Raw genomic sequence first — 25,148 nt, 5'->3', positions numbered from 1 at the left:
AGAGACCATGCCAGCGTGGGAGACGAGTCGCAGGCTGCAGCCCAGAGCAAGAGCAGGTCAAGTCAGGCTGGCCTGGAAGATGTGTCGCAGAGCAGGAGGCAGGCCGGAGGCCGGAGCGTGGAGCAGGAGGCAGGCCAGAGCCCGGAGAAGGAGGCAGGCCAGAGGCCGGAGCGTGGAGACAGAGGCAGGCCGGAGCCTGGAGCAGGAACCAGGCCGGAGCATGGAGCAGAAAGCAGGCCGGAGCCTGGAGCAGGAGGTAGGCCGGAGCCTGGAGCAGGAGGCAGGCTGGAGCCTGGAGCAGGAGGCAGGCTGGAGCCTGGAGCAGGAGGCAGGCTGGAGCCTGGAGCAGGAGGCGGGCCGGAGCCCGGAGCAGGAGGCGGGCCGGAGCCCGGAGCAGGAGGCGGGCCGGAGCCCGGAGCAGGAGGCGGGCCGGAGCCCGGAGCAGGAGGCGGGCCGGAGCCCGGAGCAGGAGGCGGGCCGGAGCCCGGAGCAGGAGGCAGGCCGGAGCCCGGAGCAGGAGGCAGGCCGGAGCCCGGAGCAGCAAGCAGGTCAGAGCCTGGATCAAGAGGCAGGCCGGAACCTGGTACGGGAGGCAGGCCGGAGCCTGGAGACGGAGGCAGGCTGGAGCTCAGAGTAGGAATCAGGCCAGAGCCAGGTCAGCCTGGGACACATGTCCCAGAGGTGAGTCCCAGAGGTGAGTCCCAGAGGCAAGTCCCGAGCCGGAAGCAACAAGGCCTCATATTCTGAAGCCTGGCGGGCACAGACTCAGTGAAAAGGACTACAATCTGAGTACTTTTAAAGATACTTTTTCTTCTTATTCTGGACTTGAGTAATTTGAGTACTTTTTAAAGCCCTGTATTCCTATGCTACACTATTTTCTTTTACTCTTTCAATTCTGTAAAAAACACTTAAAGCATCTGTGCCAAGGTACCCTGTGCCTGGAAGCTTATAAGGTGTTACAGTTTCAGTTAGTAGTGGAATGTAGCAATGGTCTAAACCTATTTACCTGTAGCTACAGTCAAATTGTTTCCAGTTTTTGATTGGTACAGAAACTGGTCTATACTTTCTATTAATCTTGAACTGGAACCAAGAAGCTGCACAGAGTGTTGCCTGACCAAGAATAAGTGACATTTCAACATGTATCCCCTGGGATCTGGTATTATCGTGATAAAAACAAAAGTAGAAGCAGCTACTCATTCAAGTACAATACATTGTATAAAGAAAATATTAGTGTCTCATTAAACTTTTTCCAAAAGTGTTGTGTGTTTTTCTTTACTGATAAAGAGCAGCTGAATGAGGTCCATAAGCAGCACCTAGAGATGGTTTATGAAAACTCTTGTCTGTAATTGCAGCAACTCAGATTGAGCCATGACCAAGAAGGTTGTGGGTTCCAGACCCATTCTGAAACACTTGAACCCAAAATCTAGGCTGACATCTCAGTGCAGTACAGAGAGAGTTGCTGCATTTGTGAAATTCTGTGTTAAACTATGGCTCCCTGTTCTATCTGAGCTGACAGCGATAGATCTGGGCCACTATTTTATAGAAGATCAGGGAAGTTCTTCCTGCTGTCCCGACCAATGTTTACATCACCTAAATCCGACCATCTGCTCTTTATTGCTGTCCTGTTTATGGGAACTTGATGTGTGCAATCAAGTTGCCATGTTATCTACATTATAATAGTGACTACACTCCAAATGTGCATTGTTGGCTGTAAAGTGCTTTTAAGGCATTCACTATTACAAAAGTCCATATATAAATGTAATGTCTTTCTATTCCTTTTAGTCCTGATCAGACAGCAGATATTTTGGCTGACTATATGCAGCAGTGTATGCTGGGAAGACATTTGCCTTTCCAGACTGTCGCTTATGACTGTAGCCACCACATGACTCATGTAAGTAGCCAATCAGAAAGTGCTGCACTGTGAGACTCTTGACTATGGAGACTCAATTATCTGCCATGATACAGTGAATCATTATAAGGCTTCCATTGCATGACATCACTTTGGTTATTATTGCCTTGGTTTCTCTCTCGAAGTATTGCAAATATCTTCAATCACATTCCCAGAATGAAATTTGGGAAGTCTCAACCAATCTCTACGATTCACAGGTTGATCTCAGATTGCCGCTGAATTTTTGTTTGTGCTTGGCTATTTTGTACAACAAATATGTCAGGTTCTTGAAAACATGCCATGTACTTTCGGAGGTATAGCAAGTGCTTGGTGTAAATAACTAAATGAAAGACAATGAAGAGTGAGCAGAGAGATCAGACAGAGTTCGATGATTCATTCATTAAAAGTTCAAGTGTAGTCCAAAATTAAATTCAGTAAACATCAATTGAACTTTTTGGTTTTGTGAATGTAGATGTAGCATATGGGTATTGAAATAATGAAATGTAGATTAGGATCTATTGCCATGAAAGAACACCGTTCTCTGATATGATTCAGCCCTGTGTCTGATTCATGTTATTTATCTCTGACATGTTGCACTTTTAATAAATCCAGATGACACTGAGGTCCCTGGTGAAAGTCTCAGGAGGACGTTACCATTTGTACTCTACCAGCTGTCAGGTAATTACTCTTCACAACCCGAGCTGCGTCTCTTTATTCTCTTCTTGTTTTTCTCACTGTCTCAATTGACCCTTTTCCTAATGTAGAGAGATTGGAGAAGCAAACATATGGTAGCTCAATTTACAGATGACCCTAAGACCTACAGAAAAGTAAGTCATGAAGAGGACACAAGGAGGCTACATAGGGATATCAATAAGTTAAATGAGTGAGCAAAAACTTGGTGGGTGGAGTACAATATGGGAAAGGAGAATAGAAAAGCAGCATTTACTTAATTACTGAATTCATAACAAAGAAGGATCTGGATATCCTGCTGCATGAAATACAAAACGTTACTGTGACAGGTACAGCAAGTGATTAGGAAAGCAAATGGAAGGTTGGTGTATATTGCAAGAGGAATGGAGTGTAAAAGTGAGGATGTTTTGATGCAGTTATGCGGGGCTTCACTGAGACCACATCTGGAAGGCTATGTACAGTTTTGGTCTCTGTTTTTAAAAAGGAAATCATTGCACTAAAGAGAGTTCAGAGCAAGTTTACTCAATAGTTTCCTGAGCTGAGGGGCTTATCGTTTGGGCAGGTTGGGCTAGTATCTTTTGGAGTTTAAAAAATAAGAGGTGAAAGGCTAATTGGATAGTTCTTTGAATCTCAGTCATGATGGGCTGAATGGCCTCTTGCTAACCTGTAGGATTTTATGGTTTAAATATTGGAGCATATTTCACCAGCATCCTGAAAGTAACCACTAAGCTATGATATGTTATTATTTAGCATCTTCAACATTGAGAGGTGTCCCACAGTGTAAACAAAAAGTGATAATGAAAGAAGGGTATGGGGCGGGTGTGACTGAAAGCTTGGTGAATGATTTGATGATCGTAAAGAGGGTGAAGAGTAAGGAAGGAATTTGGGAACCCCTGAAGTCTGGCCAGCCGAGCACATAGCAGTCAGTGGTGGAGCAAAGGGATGGGAGCGATATACAAGACACAAGAATCAAAGGAATAGAAAGTTAGTGGTTGGGATGGTACAAGAGCTGGAAGAAAGTCCAGAAATAAGGAGGGCCAAGGAGCATTTTCAAATCAAAGATTTGATTTAGGATGATCGAACAACCTCTGACTTATTGCTGAGACAAGACTTTGAACTTCACCTCCACCAGCTGTAAAACCGTCCAACTCTTTGAACTCCTCAAACTTTAGTCTTCTGTGCATCCCCAAATATAATGTCTCCAACATTGATGGCCATGCCTTCAGCTGCCTTGATGTTCAGTTCAGGAATTCCCCGATTAAACCTCCCTAACTCTCTCTCCTCTCAGATGCTCCTTAAAATTTAACCTCTTTATCAAGCTTTTGTTCATCTGCACCTAATGTCTCGTTTAGATCAGCACAGGAGCAGGCTCTTTGGCCCTCCAAGTCTGAGTTGCCACACAATGCCTTTCTAAACTAAAAACATTTTGTCTCTATGCAGACAATATCCCGCTATTTCTGGCCTATTCAAGACACCTCTTAAAAGTTGTATCTGCTTCTGTCACCTCCACTGACAGCACATTCCAGGCAATTACCACCCTCATTGCCTTTAAACTTTCCCTCCTTTTACCTTAAATCTATGTCCCCTAGTAATTAATATTTCTATCCTGGCAAAAAGACTGTAACTATCCATTTTATTCTTGCCTCTCATAGTTTTATAAACCTCTACCAGGTTGTGCCTCAAAAGTTCAAGTGAAAACGAACTGGGCTTGTCCAATTTCTCCTCATATCTAAAACCTCCAAACCAGACAATGGTCTGGTAAACAATTTCTGTGCACTCTCCAAAATCTCCACATCCTTCTCATATGCGGCGACCAAAACAGTGCATGATATCCCAAATGAGACCTAATTAAAGTGCGCTATAGATGCAACATGACTTGCTAATTTTTTTTATACTCCATGCCCTGACCAATGAAGGCAAGCGTTCTATATGCCTTCTTGACCACCTTATCCACTTATGTTGCCTTTTCAGGGAACCCCTGGACCTGTATGCATAGATCCATCTGTACGTTAATGCTTCTAAGGGTCTGCCATCTACAGTATACTTATCTCCCGTATTAGACCTTCAAAAATGCATCTTCAGCTACCTGAGGGTCAGATTATATTTGGTAATGCTTGTAGCAGTGCTCTGGCATGTTTTACTATGTTAAAGGTGGTGTTAAAAGCAAAATTGCACATGCTGGAAATGTGAAACAAACACCAAAAATACTGGGGAAACTCAGCAGGTCTGGCAGCTCCTGTGGAAAAAGAATCAAAATTAATGTTTCAAGTCTGATCTGAGTTCTTCAGAAACCATTTCGTGTGTTTGTTCCAAGTTGGTGTTGTTGCATTCAGCTGTGTGTATTGTATTGAGTGAGTGTGGGGTCGCTGCTGTTGATGGGCAAATTGTTGACTGTCTTCCTGTCCCACAGACCCAGGGCTGCTGGAGCAGTGATCTCGAGGTCTTGATGAAGGAACTGCAGCAAGCCAGCAATGTATTGGAGAAGATTCAGGAAATACGCCAGGGGCTGCTGGGACACTCTCTCAATGAGGCTGGGGAGCAGGTGGGTTTGGCTGGGACCTGTAGCTTTCACTGGTTTTGGATGATGTTTTAGAGATGTTTCATGCTTTTGTCCTCCTGGGCCTAGATTACAACTGAGGTTGCCAAGATACCGCCTGCTCGATTCCTACTCCAGCCGCCCAATCACGATGGACCTCTCTGCCTCGAGACTTCCAGCTTCCTGCCCAAGACCTCTGCTGATTGGCTGAAGCAACATGGCTTGAAAGGTAAACATTAGATTAGATTAGATTACTTACAGTGTGGAAACAGGCCTTTCGGCCCAACAAGTCCACACCGACCCGCCACCCACCCATACCCCTACATTTACCCCTTATCTAACACTAGGACAATTTAGCATGGCCAATTCACCTGACTCGCACATCTTTGGACTGTGGGAGGCAACTGGAGCACCCGGAGGAAACCCACGCAGACACGGGGAGAACATGCAAACTCCACACAGTCAGTCACCTGAGGCGGGAATTGAACCCGGGTCTCTGGTGCTGTGAGGCAGCAGTGCTAACCACTGTGCCACCGTGCCGCCCACAATGGTTCTCAATGTGACTGGGGTTTGCTTCTGGGGCGATGGCGTTTGTATTTCCCGGTGAGGCCCCTGTGGCTGGGTGAATAATTCCATTCCATAGACCATTCAGTCCCTTCACTGATGCTCCTTCTCCATGAGACCCACCTTGTAATGGCAAAGGGAGCCACAAACTGGGCATGATTGGTTCAAATCCTAACAGGGCAGGTCAGGAAATTTAACTCCTCAAATCTGTGCCAGCTCTAGATACCAGGGGTTCAGTGAGGCCACTCCTGACCGGGTCAGAAAGTGCAACATCTGAATTCTGTTCCCAGTTGTCCCAGGACAGGGAGGGGTCAGATCCGCAGGTGATCCTGGGTGGGCTTCTGAATTCTGGGCTCACATCCAGTTGGTGTTCTGCTCCTTGTATAGATTGTGGTTGTACGTTGGCCCTCCTGTTATACAGGACTGTCCTCTGTTACTAACTGGGTCAAAGGTGGTTGTGGCCATGGGAGGAGCCTGTAAATTCTTTCATTCCTTCACACAGGGAAGAGTGTGAAGATATGAAGATAACAAACACTTTCAGTCCTGCTCCCTGATTTCCCCAGGATCTGCTCCCCAATTCCTGCCCTGGGAGCTGCTTCCTGACATTCCCCTCCCCCCTCCCCCCTTCCCCCCTGCCTGCTCCCTGAATCTCCCCTCCCCTGGATTGCTCCCCGATGCCCACCCTGCCAGCACTGCTGTCCAATTTCCCTGGGCTGTGCTGCCCTTGTGGGTTGGATCCGGTCTGAGATGTCGTCTTTACATTTTCCAGCTAAGAAGCTCAGTCTGTACCAAGTGTTGGCACCGAATGCATTCTCACCTCTGGAGGAATTTGTGCCAATTCTTCACAAGACAGTGTCCTCGACACTACATGGGGTAAATATCAGCCTCTCTCGTGTTTGTTCATGAATTTCCCTCGATTGTTGCTGCAGTTCTCAGGCCTTCCAAACTCTTCCTCCTTCCTGTGCTTACCGTGTTTAAACCTGACCTCATCTCTCTGACTTGAAATCACTCCCTGAGGAACCTTCCGACTAACACGATTGACTCTTCCTCCAAACACATCAGCTTTCTCAAAAACTAACCTTGGTGTTGCTGGGTGATTTGGAATTCTGGGAGGCTGCCCCATGTCTTCCACTCCACAGTTTATGTCTTTCTCCTTCTCCAGGTCACCAGGCTTTGTGTTCAGGTTGAGATCTGAATGTTGCTTTCTGAAATTAACTACTAACTCCACTTAGCTGCTGGTCCCAATCTCAGCCTAATCTCTCCAAGACGGAGTGTGGGGTCCAAACCACTTGGCTGTGGACAAACTGCTGCTAACACTCACAGACCACACAGCAAGGTTGGAGCTGGATCCCGTGCTGAAGCAACATCAAGTGAAATGTGACTTGTAACTATCCAGTGGCTATCCAATGGCTAACCAATGGGCATCCAGTGTACTGGCCTCTGACTAATGGAGAGATTAATGAATGTATTTTCCACACAGCGAGCGATGATGCAGCTGGAATGGCATGATGGGACAGTGAAGAATGTCCATGTAGACCCCCCTCTGTTGTACGAGTACCAGGTAACAATCCCCAACCAATACATTCCTCAATCTGTCTCCACCCCACCCCCACACCCTCTCCCTCTCTTTCTCTGCCACCTTTTTTCTCCTTATCCTCATCCACGTGTCCTCTGCATTTCCCATGTTCTGTCAATCGTGCTCTCAGGATGCCTCATCATTCCACTTTCTGTTTCTCTCTGCCTTCTCTCACAGATAGTTCTACCCCCCTCTTTCATGTGCTCACATACACACACACACACACACACACACACACACACTCTCTCTCTCTCTCTTTCTCTGTCTGACACTCTCTCTCTCACACACATTCTGTCTCACACACACTCTTTCACACTCTCTCACTCTCACTCTCACACCCACTCTCTCTCTCTCTCTCACACACACATTCTGTTTCACACACACTCTTTCACACTCTCTCACTCTCACACGCGCTCTCTCTCTCTCTCTCTGTCTGACACACACACTCTCTCTCACACACTCTCTCTCTCACACACTCTCTCTCTCATGCACACACACATTCTGTCTCACACACACTTATACTCTCACACTCTCACTCTCACACGCTCTCTCTTTGTCTGACACACACTCTCTCTGGATTAGTGGTGCTGGAAGAGCAGTTCAGACAGCATCCAAAGTGCAGCGAAATCTGTCTGACACACACATACTCACACACACACACTCTCTCACTCTCTCTCACACAAACACATTCTGTCTCACACACACATATTCTGTCTCACACACACTCTTTCACACTCTCACTCTCACACGTACTCTCTCTCTTTGTCTGACACACACTCACTCTCTCTCACACTCTTTCTCTCACTCTCTCTCGTTCTCACTCATACATACACACAGTCCTCCCCACCCATCCACACACACACACAAACCCTTTCTCTAACAAAATCTCTGTTTTCTTCTGTCTCAGAAGCAGTTGGGTCGAGCGATGAGCCATTTTGAGCGGAGAGCTGACTGGCTGTCCACGGGTAGCAGGAAGATATGGGGTAATATTTGTGAAAAGAGGTCAGTCATTCCACTCTGCTCCAGCATTGTACACATCACCTGAGGTTGAGTTACTGTGGTTCCTGACTGGATTTGTTTTTGTTCAGGGTGATAATATTGGTGGACATCTCAATCTATAACTCTCTGCACATTATCCACATCCAGCACTCCCTGCGCCTCCTGTTCGAACAACAGATGACAAATAAGGAAAGCTTCAACCTGTTTGTGTGAGTTCTGGGGAAGACACTTATGGAAAGGCTGAGCTCTGCGATCAGCTCCCTGTGCCGTGGGAGCTGATTATATTTTCCCAACACTTTGGCACATCCTGGGGTCATGGAAAGTGCCAGGCAAATTCAAATCTGTCTCTCTCTCTCTCCATCCTGCACTCTCTCTGTCCTCACCCACTCCCTCTGTCCCACTCTCTTCCTGTCCTCTCCACCTGCCCCATTTGCCTTTCCTCCCCCTTCCTTCTCCCATTTCTTCCTTCTCTGTGTCTCCTCTTCCTTCTTGCTTGCTTCTCCCCCCTCTCCCTCTCTTCTCCCCTTCTCCCCCTCCCTCTCTTCTCCCTCTCTTCTCCCCTTCCCCCTCTTCTCCCCCCTTTCTCCCTGTCTCCCTCTCTTCTCCCATCTTTCTCTTCTCAAACATCTCCCTCCCCCACCACCTCTCTCTCTCTCTCTCTCTCTCTGCTCTCTTCCTTACTTGATATCCTAATGCTGTTGTTTAGCTGTGGTGTGACTGGCTGAGGGTTAGTTTAGTGTGGTATTGGGATTGCTGCTCATTTTTCCTGGTTGTTTGGGAGTTTAATGATGAATCCTTCACTATATTCCCCTGTTTGTAGGTTTGGTTCTGAGGTTCAGCAATATCAGCCCCAGATGGTGCCAGTTACACCAAATAATCTGCAGGCAGTGTGGAGGTGAGTTCCTGCAATTTAATTTTCCTGACTGATTCTTTCAGGTCCATTTCTGTTGTTTTGGCCTCTCCTATTGGCCATGCCTTCAAGTGCCTTGGCTTCACCTCCCAGAATTGATTTCCTGAACCTCTCCTCAACGTTTTTGTGTGAAACCCCGCAAGGCCTTCCTACTGTCTGACTTTGGTGCAGCTCCCTTGTATTAGCCGTTGTTCAGTTGACCTCACTGTTGGCTCACTCTCCCTCTGGTTGTGAGTTGCGCGGTTCTGGCTTTAATCCCATTCCAGCGCTTGAGCAGAAAAGTCAGCCTGAATACGAGAGAATGCAACAGTGTCGAGGTGCCTTCTTTCAGATGGAAGATTTTACCTCAAAATCCCATCAGCTCTCTCGGGATGATGTATAGGTCCATTGGAACTTGTTCACAAAACAGCACAGTTCCTCCCTGGTGTCCTGACTAACATTACGAAAGAAACAGAATCCAGTTATTACTTGCTATGTACTACAACCATCCCCCCTTGGGTCTCTGTGTGGATTTGTGCGTTCTCCCCCTGTCTGCCTGGGTTTCCTTTAGGTGCTGTAGTTTCCTCCCAGAGATGTGTAAGTTAGGTGGATTGGCCATGCTAAATTGCCCACAGTTTCTAGGGATGGGCGGGCTAGGTGGATTCCTCAGATGCTGCCTGAACTGCTGTGCTCTTCCAGCACCACTAATCCAGAATCCAGGCTCGGTGGATTAGCAATGGAAAATGCTAATGGGTCTAGGTGAGCTGGTTTGGAGGGTCAGTGTGGACTCGATGGGCCAAATAGCCTACTCCCACACTGTAGGGATTCGATGATTCTGTGCTTATTGACTAGCATTTCCTGAATTATAATAGTGACCTCACTTTAATTAACGGTAAGACACTCAGAAATGTGTATTTGTCACAAATGGAATGAGATAATTGCAGAGATATTTTCTATATTGAATCTCTCTTCCTTTTATCACTCACTGACACTCATCAGAACCTTGTTGGTGTTTGATGGATGTGGATTTCTGTTCATTGTGATGGTCTCTGTCTCTCTATGCCTCACATTTAGGTGGGTCCTGACTCTGGAGTGCAGTGGCAGTCGGAATTTCATGGGTGCATTAAAAGCAGCAACAGAAAATAATCTGCATGAACAAGGGGATCCTTGTGGCATATACCTTCTTACCAGTGGAATACCTGACCAGGAGATGGTAGGAAGGAGCACTGAATTTGAAGCAACAGTGTTTTACACTAATGTCCATGTTTTAAACCAAGCAGCAAAACTCTTCCAAAGATTTACAAAGGCTACACCGTAAATCTATAATTTACCACAAACACCAGTTTCCATCTTTTCCCTCTGGATCCTTTCTCTGTCCAAAAGCCCACTCGCCCTGGGAGAAAAACTCAACTCTTTTGGTTTTGGAAATAAACTCAATTAGCAAGTTAACAAATCACCCAATAACAAGAACCACACTTTGTGATTTAAAGTTAAAAACCCAGTTCAGAAATTACAAACGTTTCCCAACAGAAACTATGTAGCAATCACAAAAAAATCAAAATGGGGCGAATCAGAGACAGGGGCGGAATCGAAATGGTGTTTCTGGGGGAGATAATGCACCCCAGCCTCCATGCTGCCCATGTCACTGTAAACACACAGGGCTAACTGTAGACACTGCACACTCCCTCTCCATACTGGCATGGGTGTAACCATGAGAGCTGGATGAACGTAAAGATGCAATAAGTGTGCAATCTCAGACCAGACAAGAAATCTCTTTCCACTTGGCAGGACACTGGGGATTTTCATGAGGAAGCTCAGGCTAGGGCACGGGCTCCTCAGGGAGGATCTGGAACTCAGTGCTCATGTGGAATTCTACCCAAGCACAGTTACCACGCCTTAGAGCTCCCTCAAGAACACAATGTTTTTTATATACAGAGACCACCGCCAAATTTTAAAAAAACTTTAGCTGTGGAAACCCACCACCAAATAAGTAAAACAATTATTGACAAATTCATGAATTCAGCTCTTTTTAATATGATATCATACGCAACTTTCCCACCACCAAATCACTGTGACTTTTTTTTTGTTCTTAACAATTAACTACCACCACTGTACAAAGTTAAAAATCACACAACATCAAGTTATAGTCCAACAGGTTTAATTGGAAGCACTAGCTTTCGGAGCGACGCTCCTTCATCAGGTCCACAACCACCTGATAAAGGAGCGGAGCTCCAAAAGCTAGTGCTTCCAATTAAACCTGTTGGACTATAACCTGATGTTGTGTGATTTTTAACTTTGTACACCCCAGTCCAACACTAGCATCTCCAAATCATAACTACCACCAGTGATTACCCATGCAGCTAACCAGAGGTTTACAAGCGAAGCCCGGTATGGGCAATGTGAAACTTTACAACTGACGGATGGGTAGGGAGAGAGGGAAGGGACTAAATCAAAAAAGAGTTACAAGGTAAAATAAAGCACTGTATCCCTGTGGTGCCTCCCTCTCGCTAGAGACATCAAAAGCATTGATGGACACAATCTAAGGCCTCCCAGGCATGCACGTAATCTTAGAAGAGGGGCAGAAAGTTGGCAGGTATGATCCCCTCCACAGCCCATTGCCTGCCAAGCCCAGCTCCAAGCTACATTGTAAATTGCCCTTGAGATATTCTTAATCAGTGTGCTGTAACACAACTCCAAAACAGCCTAGGATTGTACTTGGGTCTTTTGCGGCCAGAGGTAGGGACATAACCACAAGGCCACAGGAGACCCTAGGATTAGAGAAACTAGTTTTGAACCCCTACTCTGCTGAATCACAGAGAAAAGTGCTAATACTGAGCCAGAGCATCTGCTAAACTCAGCTCTTAAATATAAAGTCCAATGATCAGCAGCTCCTCCCAGTTTAAGTTGGACCTGTTCTGGTTGACCCCAATTTCAAACACCGACAACTGAACTCAGTAGAAGCAGCTATGAAATGTAATTCTTTCAGGAAGGCTTTCTCCTTGTGATACATTCCCCAATTTTAAACTTCCCCTCAAATGATCTGGTCATTTTCTCATTTCTGTCTTTTGGGAGTTCACTGTGTATAAATTACCTACCATGCTTCAAAAACCACCTTGTTGACTGTAAAATACTTTATGGCATCTGGTGTTTGAGAAAGGCCCCCTTTAAAAAAATCCTTCATTTGCTTGTTGTGATTAAGTTAATGACTTTGAACGGGGAATGTGCATGGAACAATACACTGGGAATTCCTTCAAATCCAACTTTGATAGAGCATTGGAACAGGAGGAGGCCATTCAGCCCCTCCTGATATTCAGTTAGATCATGGCTGGTGGTTCTCGCCTCCACTTTCCTGTCTCTGCCCTATATCCCTTGTTACTCTTGTCCAACAAAAATCTCCCGATCTCAGCCCTCAAAGTTCCAATTGGCTACCAGTCTCCATAATCCTTCAAGGTCCTGATTTCTAGGTTTCCTCCAAGTATCCAATACAAATAGACAATCTCCAACTGTTGTCTTGTCATTTTACAGGCAGGTGAACCTCCTGACACTCCAATCTAGGATAGTCGGCAGTAGCATGGAGCTGCCTGTAGGGATCCCAGCGTTATATGGACCCTATTAGAGCAGAGATCCACATACATGAGCTCATTGGGAATCCAGTTTGTGGTAGTTTGCATTCCTGATTAGTTGTTAATGCTTGAACAACCAACACCACCAATTTAATCTCAATCCTAAAGTTCACACTCTGTACCCACGTGAATCAATCTGTCTGTGCTTGTTGATAAAATAGTGTGTGTGTGTGTGTGTGTGTGTGTGTGTGTGTGTGTGTGTGTGTGTGTGTGTGTGTGTGTGTAGAAATTAATACCTGTGATTAGAATGGTGTTGTCACAGCAATACCTGGAACCAGTGATTTCTACTGAATAACACTGGAACCAACATGAAATGGGTACTTTTTGCTTATCTTTTGATATTTTGACCTGTGACCTTTTTTAAAATTAGCTTGCCTGCCATGATTGCTCACAATAAATCAGTGTTGTGCTGGTTCTTATAGGTTGAAGCTGAATTTAATGATGTTGAATGTATAATCTTCTGTACTGCTAACATACAGACATGACCATCCTTGGCCTCCTCCATTGCCACCACAAATTGGAGGAACAGCACCTCATCTTCCGCCGAAGCAGCCTACAGCCCGGAGGACTCAACATTGAGTTCCCCAATTTCAAATAACCTCTATTCCCATTCCCTGACTCTTTTCCCAGCCCCTCCCCCTCCCTTCCATTCCTCTCATCGACCCTTCCTTACAGCCACCTACCGGATTCATTCCTCCTATCAACCAAACAGGTTGTACCATCGACCTGTCATCACCTATCCCCACTTCACCACCCTGTTCCTGCCACCCCCCCTTATCTGCAGACCCCCTTACACCCACCCCCAGGCCTGAAGAAGGGTTATACCTGAATCACTGGTTTCTCCACCTCCTGATGCTGCCTAGCTTGGTGTGTTCTTCCAGCTTCCTGCTTGTCTAGCTAATATACAGATATCTGAATCTTTTTTACTTCAAGTTTACTTTTGTGTTGCAATTTTATGGTTCGCTTCCAAGATTCCTCCAAGTGCTTCACTTTGAAGGGATGGATGTTTTGAGGTTTGGTTACTGTTGTAAAGTAGCCTTATTGTGATTAGTTTATGGAGTGAATGTATGTTAGACTGCTGCATGTCACCGCAGTCAGTGCTGTGACTGTACTGTTACCTCTAGGCAGTGTGTTTCTTGCTGTTTGGGTGTGAGTACCTCATTCTAAAGCTGGTATTTCCCCATGTTGTGCCTCAGGACAGGATCTGTTCTTATGTTGCTGAAATCTGTGAAGGTCATGACCTGCACCTTCACGTCTGCCTATTCAGTATCAGTGACGATGGACTGAGTGGGACAGTCCCTGCACGTTATGCCTCTCCAGGAGAGACCGCGTGTGCACTGCAGGAGCTGGCTCGTTCAGGTCGGGGAAGGTTTCACTGGTTTCAGGAAACAGGTCAGTGAGAAACTCTATTTTCAGCCAGTATGGAGCTCACAGTCCGCTGTCTGTAACTCAGCCCAGCTTCTCAAGTGAGACAGAGCTTTAAACTTGGGCCATTCAACACCAGACCATTTCCTCATTCATTCCTGGGCTCTGAGCATCACTGACCGGATCTATTGCCCCATTTTTATCTGCATTTTGCCACTTCAAAGGGCAGTTAGGAATTTATGGTTAATGGCAGATTTCCATCCCTAAAACCAAAATGAAATAGTTGCATTTTTCTGGCAATCTGATGGATTTACGGCTACTTTCACTAATCCTAGGTTTGTATTCCTAATTGAATTCAAATTCCCAAATTGTAACAGCAGGATTCAAACTCATTCTATGGATTATTAATCCGAAAATGTACTCCACATGACAATCAATTACTCCACTATGACCCTGTTATCATTCACAGTGACAAAACAATCCAGGATATACAACAAAAGAGCTGCAGATGCTGGAAATCAGAACCAAAAATAGAAAGTGCAGGAGAAACTCAGCAGGTCTGGCAGCATCTGTGGAGAGAAAAAAGTGGAGTTTGGGTCTAGCGACAGAAAAGCCACTGGATCCAAAAGGTTAACTCTGCTTTCTTCTCACAGATGTTGCCAGACCTGCTGAGTTTCTCTAGCATTTTCTGTTTTGCCACAGGAAATACAGACTGTTTTGTTCCACTGCAGAAACCACAAATGTAGTGTAATTGAGTGCACAGACTTTTGCGCAGTCACTGAAAGACTATTTCCTAATAGGCTGGTGATCTAGCCCGAGATTCATCATTGTCCCAGTGGCCTATTTCAAGCATGCTGAGACTGCTCCCCCTGATGGTAAGTAGTGAGATGTGCAGACAGGTGGAAGATGCAGTTTAATGTGTAAGGTCACACATAGTGGGTGTACTACTGGTGTTGATAGAAAATTGGGTGGAACCTTTGCTGTGGGGCACCAGCAGATCTTAGCTTTGAATCCCAATCTATCGTGAGCCATTTAATCCTCAGCTGGAGCTGTGGATGCAGGGGCCATTGGTTAACGGCCTCTTTATGAGAAAGAGTGAGGTAGGTGGGAAATAGGGCAGGGTTTCTGGTTTTGATAATGCTGCTAGGTAAGGATATGGATTATTGACATTAGATGAGAATGGGCTCAGACTTAGCTGTGATGATTCCCAGTGGAATTAAATAGATAGCTGGTGATCAATGTTCAGACTGGCACTCAAAGCCTGCTCTCTACATTGAGCCCCAAGAATACAGAGTCCAGCTGCACACTTCATCGACTCTTGATTTTCCAGCATCTGCAGTCCTCACTATCTCCAAGCCCCAGCGAGAATCGGTGCCTTCAGGAGAGGATGGGAGACAACTGCATTAAGTGGCTGAATGTTTTCCTATTAGTGTGAAAATTGTCTAATTTTCTGGATTTTGTTTAAGGTATTATAGAGAGTGATGACATTCACCTTATACTGGCTGAAATTGAGAAAGCTGCCAACTACTCACAGAAGGTGTGTTTAATAATGTGAACCATTTAAATCATTGATATTAGATTAAAATTCCTGATACCTGCTCAGTTAACATTCACATGGGGGAGAAACATCTCCCTATATTGGATTGTATGATTTTCTGTTTAAATTAGTAGATTTGATTAAAATGATGCCATCATGGCCGTACGTACATTTCCATCTGTGTATTCTCCTCCATGCCTGCAATCCTTCAAACTTTCGGCAGTCCTCCTGTCCTGGTCTCTTCCATGTCCCTTCTTTACTTTACCCTATGAGTGGTGCTCATGGGTGGCTATAGTTTTAGTTGCCTGGACCCCAAGCTCCCTAAACCTCTCCATCTCTCAGTTTGTTTAAGACTCTGCTTCCTTCTGATGTAAATATCTCCTTGCGTAGCTCAGTACCAAGGTGTTGTTTGATTGTCCTCCAAGGAAGCACCTTGGGGCATTTATCATGTTAAAGGCACTATGTAAACGCGAGTTGTTGTTATCCCCATACTGTAGTCTCTGTCAGGTGACACTGGTATAATGAGTTTGAAGGATGACTTGCCTCCTTGTACAGTGTGCCGTGCTGGTCGAATCTTTAAGGAAACGCTCCATGAAGCAGTCTGGAACACTGCCAGGTGCTGGGGACGGTTTAAAAATGTTGGTGAAAAGGGAGAACCGCTGCCCTCAAAATCTGCTCACTCCAAAACCCAAGGCACTGAGCCTGGCCCGAAAGGTAAGGACATTCCGTAAATAACACCTGACTCGGAATTTCACAAAGGAAGTGTAAGAAGGGCTGTGTGTCCATTCACACCACTCCATCCAGCATAACTGGGCTAACCACTGGATCACCTCAGAAACCATAACATCACCTGACAGGGAAAGAAGTATCTGTCCCGTGTGTCTTTGATGGTAGAGTATAGGAGGAGCTTTACACTGTATCTGACCCTATATCTGTCCTCAATGTCTTTGATGCAGAGTAGAAATAGCTTTACACTACCTGACCCTGTATCTGCCCTGTGTGTCTTTGATGATGTGGAGTAGAGGAACTTTACTCAGGTACAGCACAGGGTTACGTACTACCTTGCGTGTTTGATGGATTAGATTCTGTTCGCCGAGCTGGGAATTTGTGTTGCAGACATTTCGTCCCCTGTCTAGGTGACATCCTCAGTGTTTGGGAGCCTCCTGTGAAGCGCTTCTGTGATGTTTCCTCTGGCATTTATAGTGGTTTGTATCTGCCGCTTCTGGTTGTCAGTGCCAGCTGTCCGCTGCAGTGGCCGGTATATTGGATCCAGGTCGATGTGCTTATTGATTGAATCTGTGGATGAGTGCCATGCCCCTAGGAATTCCCTGGCTATTCTCTGTTTGGCTTGTCCTATAATAGTAGTGTTGTCCCAGTTGAATTCATGTTGCTTGTCATCTGCGTGTGTGGCTACTAATGATAGCTGGTCGTGTCGTTTTGTGGCAAGTTGATGTTCATGGATGCGGATCGTTAGCTGTCTTCCTGTTTGTCCTATGTAGTGTTTTGTGCAGTCCTTGCATGGGATTTTGTATACTACGTTGGTTTTGCTCATGCTGGGTATCGGGTCCTTCGTCCTGGTGAGTTGTTGTCTGAGAGTGGTTGTTGGTTTGTGTGCTGTTATGAGTCCTGTTGGTTGCAGGAGTCTGGCTGTCAGTTCGGAAATGTTTTTGATGTATGGTAGTGTGGCTAGACCTTTGGGTTGTGGCATGTCCTCATTCCTTCAACGGTCACTGCAGCGGACAGCTGGAACTGACAACCGGAAGCGGCAGATACAAATCACTATAAATGCCGGAGGAAACATCACAGCAGCGCTTCACAGGAGGCTCCCAAGCACTGAGGATGTCACCTAGACAGGGGACGAAACGTCTGCAACACAAATTCCCAGCTCGGCAAACAGAACCACAACAACGAGCACCCAAGCTACAAATCTTCACACAAACTTTGATAGATTAGAGTAGAGAGCACTTTATTCTGTATCTAACCCACGTCATTCCTGTCCTGAGTATATTGACAGTACAGAGTGGAGCGAGTTTTATTTTGTGTCTAACTTGTGAACAAATATTATTCAAAACAGGTTATGCAGAATTCAGATCCATTTTATATTTCTTTTGAACCAAACAATGCAACCAGGTGATACCAGGTGATATGACAGAGTGAGCTGGTTTGTTGGGGTTGCTGGGTCACTCAGTATGTGGGAGAGTAAGCAACACTTGAGAGAAATGCTGCAACATACTTCAAATCCCTGCAGCACAATGTAGGTAATTCTCAAAGAGGTCATCTCTCTGTACCTCTAACTGGACCAGTAACCCCTCAGAGTTGGTGAAACAGTTCCATCCATCTGCTTGGTGTCTGCACAAATCTCAACAATTAAAATATGAACCACTGAGGAGAGAAAGATGAGAGTTAACCTGTGATTTCTGTGATTCCATCAGCAAGCCACAGGGGGAAGTGGTGAAGAAAGCAGCTCAGCTGTCAGAGCCCTGACCTGGGGTCCACACAGTGCGAAAGTTGCCCTCCCTCCAGGTATGTGAATGGACAAGTCGCCTGCTGTGTAATGATTCAAAGCTGTGGGTGAGGAGAAAACCTGTTGGTGAATTTTAGTACATATAGGGCCCACGTCCTGTCATTACACCAGGGCATGTTAGGTAAAGAGAATCTCACAGTCTACAAAAGCCGAAAAGGCTTAAATTGCACTCATTCAGCCAGTGGGTTAGAGTGAAATTATCCCCATTGTTTTCAAAGCCCCATGTCCTCACACCCTTGTTCCTCTCATCAGAAACCCCTGCCTCTCCTCCTGTTCCCTGTCTCACTGATCCCTTGTCCACAAAGTGCCTGCTGTGCCATCACCTGCTCCCTGACCTCAACACCCTTTCCTGCTCCCTGACCTCAACACCCTTTCCTGCTCCCTGACCCCCACACCCTTTCCTGCTCCCTGACTCCCACACGCTTTCCTGTTCCCTGACCCCCACACCCTCTCCAGCTCTCTGACCCCCATGCCCTCTCCTGCTCGCTAACCTCAACACCCTCTCCTGCTCCATGACCCCAACACCCTCTCCAGCTCCCTGACCCCCACACCCTCTCCAGCTCCCTGACCCCCACACCCTCTCCTGCTCCCTGACCCCCGCACCCTCTCCTGCACCCTGACCTCTACACCCTCTTCTGCTCCCTGACCCCCACACCCTCTCCTGCACCCTGACCCCCACACCCTCTCCTGCTCCCTGATCCCCACACCCTCTCCTGCACCCTGACCCTCACACCCTCTCCTGCACCCTGACCTCCACACCTGTCCTGCTCCCTGACCCCCACACCCTGTCCTGCTCCCTGACCCCCACACCCTCTCTTGCTCTCTGACCTCCCCCCCCCCCCCACTCCCTCTCCTTCTCCTTGAACAGACATGTTCCTTGATTTATTTCCTCGTTCCTTGAGCTCCTGATCTTTCTGTCACTGATGCTGGGGACATTTTGTTTCTGCCTGAATCTGTTTTTCATTTGCAGATAACCTTTGTCATCCATTTTACCTGTAATCATTCTTGAGTTGAAGATGTTGCTGGTGAAGTCAGCACTTTTTGCCCATCCCTAATTGCACTTGGTTTACCCGACCATTCAGATGTTAGTTAGAATCACACACATAGTATGGAAGGCAGATTTCCTTCTCTGAATGGGTTTTTACTATAATCAGTGATAATTGTCGTGCTCTCCAACTTTATATTCCAGATTTTACTAATTGAAATTAACTAAGCTACTGTGGTGCCTAGGCCTCTGGATTACTCATCCAATGGTGGTACAACTAGACAACCATCTCCTCTGAATTTATTCAAGACCTTCTCAGATTGAGAAGGGAAAACGAGCATGCATTAATAATATTTGTAAAATGTTTATTCCAGCTCGTCCCAATAAGAAGTGGATTCACCCCTCTGTGGAAAGTCGCACTAAGCCGCACAAAACAGCAAAGGTTTCAAAGTTGATGTTTTACACAGAGGACAGGACTAAGGTCGGTGAGTTCACCATTGTGCATTGTCAAGCCTGTGTGGTACAGAACAGACCTGATTCCAGCCCCCAGAATAATCGTGTCTCAGTGGCTCAATGTCGCCTTTGGATCAAAAAAACTCAAGCCCCACTTCAGATTGCTGATGTGATGGCTGTCTCAGAGTTAGATTTCAAGTGGGTTAGTCTCCCAAGGGCAGAGAAGCTGTGTGTGCTGCTGCCTAATGCCTGACATAGTGTAGAGATTCAATAAAGAGTCACAGCACAAAGAGAGACCATTCAGCTCATTGTGTCTGCACTGTTTCTTTGAAAGAGCTATGCAATTAGTCTCACTCCACCCTCTTTCATTCCCCATAGTCCTGCACAATTCTGCTTTAAAATGCTCCATAAATCTGCATCTTGAAGGTGCTACGTATTTAGTATTTTGTGACTGATGAATGCTGATGATAACTCTTTAGTTTTTACACTAGGCTGTGGGTACTGAGAGTTGTTTCTATTACTGTTGGAAGGCGCAGTCTATCAGAAATATCCGAAGATGAAGAATATGAGGAAGACCATTCCCTTTGTATATTTGCCAAAAGAAGAGGAGATTTGTTCAACTTCAGCGGTATGGTGTATTTGTCCCACAGAGCTGGGATTTTGCATGCGGAGTTTCTCAGATGTGCAGCTTTTTTATCACAGATTTTTTTTAAGAGATTAATTTTTAGGATGTTTGCGTCACTAGCAAGCTTTTCCTTTATCACACAAAGGGCCTTCTTCTCCAGCGTTAACGTTATTGAGGACTAAACAAGAAACTGAAAGAATTACCGGAGGCTGGAAATTAGAAACAAAAACAGAAATTGCTCCAAAATTTCAGCAGCATCTGTGGAGAGAAATCAGAGTTAACGTTTTGAGACCAGTGAACCTTCCTCAGAACCTGTTCAGCACCAGGGTTTGGAAAAAGGGTCACTGGACTTGAAACGTTAACTCTGATTTCTCGCACAGCTGCTGCCAGATACTCGCTGAGTTTTTCCAACAACTTCTGTTTTTCGTTTTTAATGTTGTTGAATGCTCAGTCACTTCAAAGAGTTGTTATGTGATGGTGTAGAACTGGAATTATGTACAGGACCAGACCATGTCAGGGTGGCAGCTCTCCTTCCTCAATTAACCTCAATTAGATTAGATTACTAACAGTGTGGAAACAGGCCCTTCGGCCCAACAAGTCCACACCGACCCGCCGAAGCGCAACCCACCCATACCCCTACATTTACCCCTTTACCTAACACTACGGGCAATTTATCTTGGCCAATTCACCTAACCTGCATATCTTTGGACTGTGGGAGGAAATCGGAGCACCCGGAGCAAACCCACGCAGACACGGGGAGAACGTGCAAACTCCACACAGTCAGTCGCCTGAGTCGGGAATTGACTGAGTGCTAACGACTGTGCCACCATGCCGCCCAGCAATGAGCCCATTGGATTTCTGTACCAACCTGCTGATTTTTGTTCTCTCTCTGAGACTAGCCCTTTTAATTCCAGGTTTCGATTTTAAGTTGAATTCCGATTCTCAAGCTGCTATTCATAAATGCAATCAGCAAACTCACAAAGCCCATTTTACAACAGAGCTACAGACTAAGTCTATCCAAGATCACCACCCCCATCCCCTGGCAGCAGCCAGAGAAAAGCCCCACTCTCCAGTCCAGGCGCTTCCATGTCCAACCCTGTCCGAGTGCTCAGTCACCATAACATGATGTCAGATTTTCAGGCTTGACCTGGACAGGTTGAATTTAATTATTTGATCAAATCTAAATTTTCTTCATCCTGATTGCTGTGCATTGTCTTGCTGCTCAGACATCTCCCCTCCCCCCCCCCCCCCCCCCCCCCCCCCCCCCCTTTTAAGGAGATGGGATGAGAACAGATATTGAGGTTCTCAAACAGCCAACTAACCCTCTGATTCCCAAAATTTGGCTCTTCATTGGAAGGATTGCCACTGGCCTTGGAACAGTATCCTGGTTAGAAGTTAGAAATATATGAGGGAAGGTCATTCACTGATTAAAGGATGTCCTTCTTCATAAACAAGCACTTTCTCTGTGGTATCTGATTTTATTTTGACAGCCTCACATGTTTTGACACCTTTGTTCCTTTCGCTGACACATGTCCTGACCACTAATGATTTTTAAAAATCCTGACAGTGGCTCTAGTGTTTTGTAGTTTCAGGAGAAGGAAGTAGGGAAGGGGAGTTTTGAGCAATAATTCTCTCCGAAACATCGTTCTCATAGACTTATTGCTCTATTTATTTAAAGTGGTTGCAGAAGTTCAGTATTAAGAAGCTGGGATTGGATCTGCACAAACTCGTCTCGGGCCTGGACTGCGTGCACACGAAGCAACTTGTGAGGAGCATACGCAAAAGAGTCTCCGCAAAGTATTGTGCAACCTTCCCCAGTGTGGAAATCAATGTATGTTCCAGCCAAAAGGCTGAATCAGTCTGTCTTCTTTCAGTCAATTGTCATAATACAAATCATTGCTATCTTATTTTCTGTTGTCATGTGCAGTTCAGTCTATGACCTGGAGGAATATCACAGCAGCAATCATAGTAGTTCATTGTCAACTGTGACTCAGTGGCTAGCACCTTTACATTTGAGTAAGGAGGTTATGTTCAAGTTCCACTTGAGCACTCGATCCTGGCTGGTGCTCCCAGTCCAATACTGAGAGCGCAATACTGGGGCTGCCTTCTTATATCAACACAGCAACTTCCCTCTCAGCTGGACATGAATAATTTCACTGCATTTTTCCAAGCATTTCATACCATATCCTGGGAACAACATTTATCTTTCAACCAACACCCAAGGGTGAATATTGTGTCATTTTCACATTTCTTTATTGGATGTTTCCCTTTGGAAGTTGGCCATAGGTGAGGTTATCTGCTCAGCCATGATGTCATCGAATGGTCTGTATGGACTACTTCTGCTCCTACATGTTATGGTCTTATATTTTCTATTTTACAACAGTGATGATATTTGATTGACTATAAAGTACTTTTAACATCCTGAGGATGTAGAAGGTGTTATGTCAATGACAGAATTTCCAATCAGCACTTGCAGTCAACATGTCATATGCCCTTTTGAACAGGGGACTAAAGGGTAGTTGATACCACTAGTGAGGTCTTACACTAGGGAGAGCATCCTGGTCTACCACTAGAGAGAATGCCCTGGTCTTACTAAGTATCCTGGTCTTACACAAGAGAAAGTGCCCTAGTCTTACCTGAGGGTAAGTGTCTTGATTTTATACAGGAAAACTAAACTAAATGGAAAAAGAATAATTTGTCAACATTTCCCAAGATTACAAGTTCCAAATGTTAAAAGTAATTGGAAATTCCTGAAGGAGTTTCTATGTTCTTTTAAATTCTCCAACTTATGTCAGTGATGTTTGGCTCAGTTCTGAATGAGAATGTTGTGGGTAAAATCCCAGAAACTTTGGGCGAACATTTTAGTGCAGCGCGACCGGAGTGCAGCATTGCCCCGCACTTTGTGTGAGATGTTAACTGTGAACACCCTCCTACCATAACACTGATGGTAAAGATGCCACATTACAATGGAAGGGTGGACCTGCAACTATATTTTTATTCATGTATATCTTTATATTGAAGATATACTGAAATACTGTCTAAACTGATTGTATTTGTCGTAACAGGGAAGTTATAACAGAAGAAGTTTGAAATATAGAAAGAAAAGGAGGCCATTTAGCTCTCATGCTAATCAGATCCTGTCTAATTTTAAATTAACATTAGATCCTGTCTAATTGTAAATTTACATCAGATCCTGTCTAATTGTACATTAACATCAGACCCTAATTGTAAATTAACATCAGATCCTATGTAATTGTAAATTAACATCAGATCCTGTCTAATTGTTCATTAACATCAGATCCTGTCTAATTGTACGTTAACATCAGATCCTGTCTAATTGTACATTAACATCAGATCCTATCTAATTGTACATTAACATCAGATCCTGTCTAATTGTAAGTTAACATCAGATCCTGTCTAATTGTACATTAATTCCGTCTGACCAGCTTGGCCCCTTGACCACTGAAAAAAAGAGCAGGAGGTTGTCTTGTTCTTCTTGGCTAGCATGTGTCCCTCAGCTGGTGCATTTCTCTCATTGCTGATTATGGGTTGTCTTCACAAGAAGACATGCCTGACACAAGAAATGACTGGATGTAAAGAAACTTTGAAATGCTTCATTGTGATCAGGAACACAGATTGATTAAGATTTAATGTTTGATGGTTGAGTCACTGGTATCATGGTTTCTGTTCTAGGGTGTGATGAAACATCTACACTTACAGCTTCATGAGCTGGAAGAATACATTGAACAAATCGAGCGGACTCTAAGTCGATATCTGCAGCGATTACAGTGGCTGCTATCAGGTGGGGACTGTAAGTTAAATTCAGTCCTTTACCCCCTCACACTCCGAAACTGTAAGGATACGGTCACATGAAAGCAACAACAACTTGCATCTTTCTAATTTTTGTTATTAATATTTTTATTGGAAATTTAACATTTTTACAAGTTTACAAAAATAACAAAACTCTCAAGTACAAACATTGATATACAATTAAATCTTAAATAAATAATAACCAAAATTTAACAAAAGAAAAATACCGAGAAAAGAAAACAAAACTCAACTAACTACTAATCTAACCTACAACTAACCGGAATGTATAATTAAGTCTCTTACATTAAAGATAATGTACACCAAAGATAACACAGAAATTGGATAGTGAGATTCATGCTCGGAATGTGTTAACATCAAATAGAATAAAACCCGTATTCATGTGGGATTCCTCTCCCAAGGGGCCCCGGACCAGCCAGGTTCGCAATCTCAATTAAATAAAAGCCCTTGTTAGGATAGCTGAAATATCTGTATTTATATAATTCAAGAAGGGCTGCCATATTTTATGAAATACTTCGGTCTTTCGGTGCACCATATTTATAAGGAAGTCAGGGGGAATACATTCCATAATCAATCTGAGCCAATTTGAAAGTCCAGGGGGGCCCTCAGCCACCCAGTTCACCAAAATATTTTTCCTTGCACTGAAGGAGAAAAAAGAAAATAATCTCTTCCCGTGCATATCCAGGGAGGGTAAGTTCGAAAAGCCCAAAAGGTGAGATACAGGGTCCATTTTAATTTCCGTTCCTAAAATTTCTGTCAGGGTACTTGCTACTTTAGTCCAGTATCTTCGGATCTTATGACAGGACCATAGGCTATGTACAAGACTGCCCACCTCTATCTTACATTTGGGACACATTGGAGTTTTTAATCACCTTTAAGTTAGGAAAACACTGTCAGCATCCGTCAAACATAATTTGATGTGGAGCCAAATGAGATCTTGAGATAAGTGACACCCCAAGGAAGTTTAACAGATTTGCACGCTGGAGAGCTTTAGGGAGGGAGGTCCTGAGCTTACAGTCATGGTACTGAAGGTACCATCGCCAATGGTAGGGCAAAAGGAGGGAGA

At 45.0% G+C, this 25,148-nt stretch overlaps 1 protein-coding gene across 5 annotated transcripts in view; it reads left to right on the top strand.

Annotated features, from left to right (window-relative positions):
* Positions 1–25,148, top strand: part of vwa3a (von Willebrand factor A domain containing 3A) — a 43,248-nt gene that overhangs the window by 9,259 nt on the left and 8,841 nt on the right. For 4 of the 5 annotated variants that reach the window (XM_060840603.1, XM_060840604.1, XM_060840607.1 and 1 more), the window contains 18 exons: positions 1,783–1,891; positions 2,501–2,566; positions 4,989–5,120; positions 5,205–5,343; positions 6,448–6,551; positions 7,159–7,239; positions 8,162–8,256; positions 8,343–8,462; positions 9,074–9,148; positions 10,217–10,355; positions 13,962–14,157; positions 15,597–15,667; positions 16,223–16,381; positions 18,100–18,190; positions 19,551–19,661; positions 20,160–20,257; positions 21,933–22,085; positions 23,948–24,056. In XM_060840603.1, the coding sequence (XP_060696586.1) occupies positions 1,783–1,891; positions 2,501–2,566; positions 4,989–5,120; positions 5,205–5,343; positions 6,448–6,551; positions 7,159–7,239; positions 8,162–8,256; positions 8,343–8,462; positions 9,074–9,148; positions 10,217–10,355; positions 13,962–14,157; positions 15,597–15,667; positions 16,223–16,381; positions 18,100–18,190; positions 19,551–19,661; positions 20,160–20,257; positions 21,933–22,085; positions 23,948–24,056 (2,048 nt within the window). Of the gene's footprint in view, positions 1–1,782; positions 1,892–2,500; positions 2,567–4,988; positions 5,121–5,204; positions 5,344–6,447; positions 6,552–7,158; positions 7,240–8,161; positions 8,257–8,342; positions 8,463–9,073; positions 9,149–10,216; positions 10,356–13,961; positions 14,158–15,596; positions 15,668–16,222; positions 16,382–18,099; positions 18,191–19,550; positions 19,662–20,159; positions 20,258–21,932; positions 22,086–23,947; positions 24,066–25,148 lie in introns of all 5 variants that reach the window. The other variant, XM_060840606.1, reaches the window with a different exon arrangement.

Source organism: Hemiscyllium ocellatum, chromosome 20 (genome assembly GCF_020745735.1).
Source record: "Hemiscyllium ocellatum isolate sHemOce1 chromosome 20, sHemOce1.pat.X.cur, whole genome shotgun sequence".
NCBI classification, from domain to species: domain Eukaryota; kingdom Metazoa; phylum Chordata; class Chondrichthyes; order Orectolobiformes; family Hemiscylliidae; genus Hemiscyllium; species Hemiscyllium ocellatum.
The sequence above is the reverse complement of the archived record's forward strand: the minus strand, read 5'-3'. Positions and strand labels throughout refer to the sequence as shown.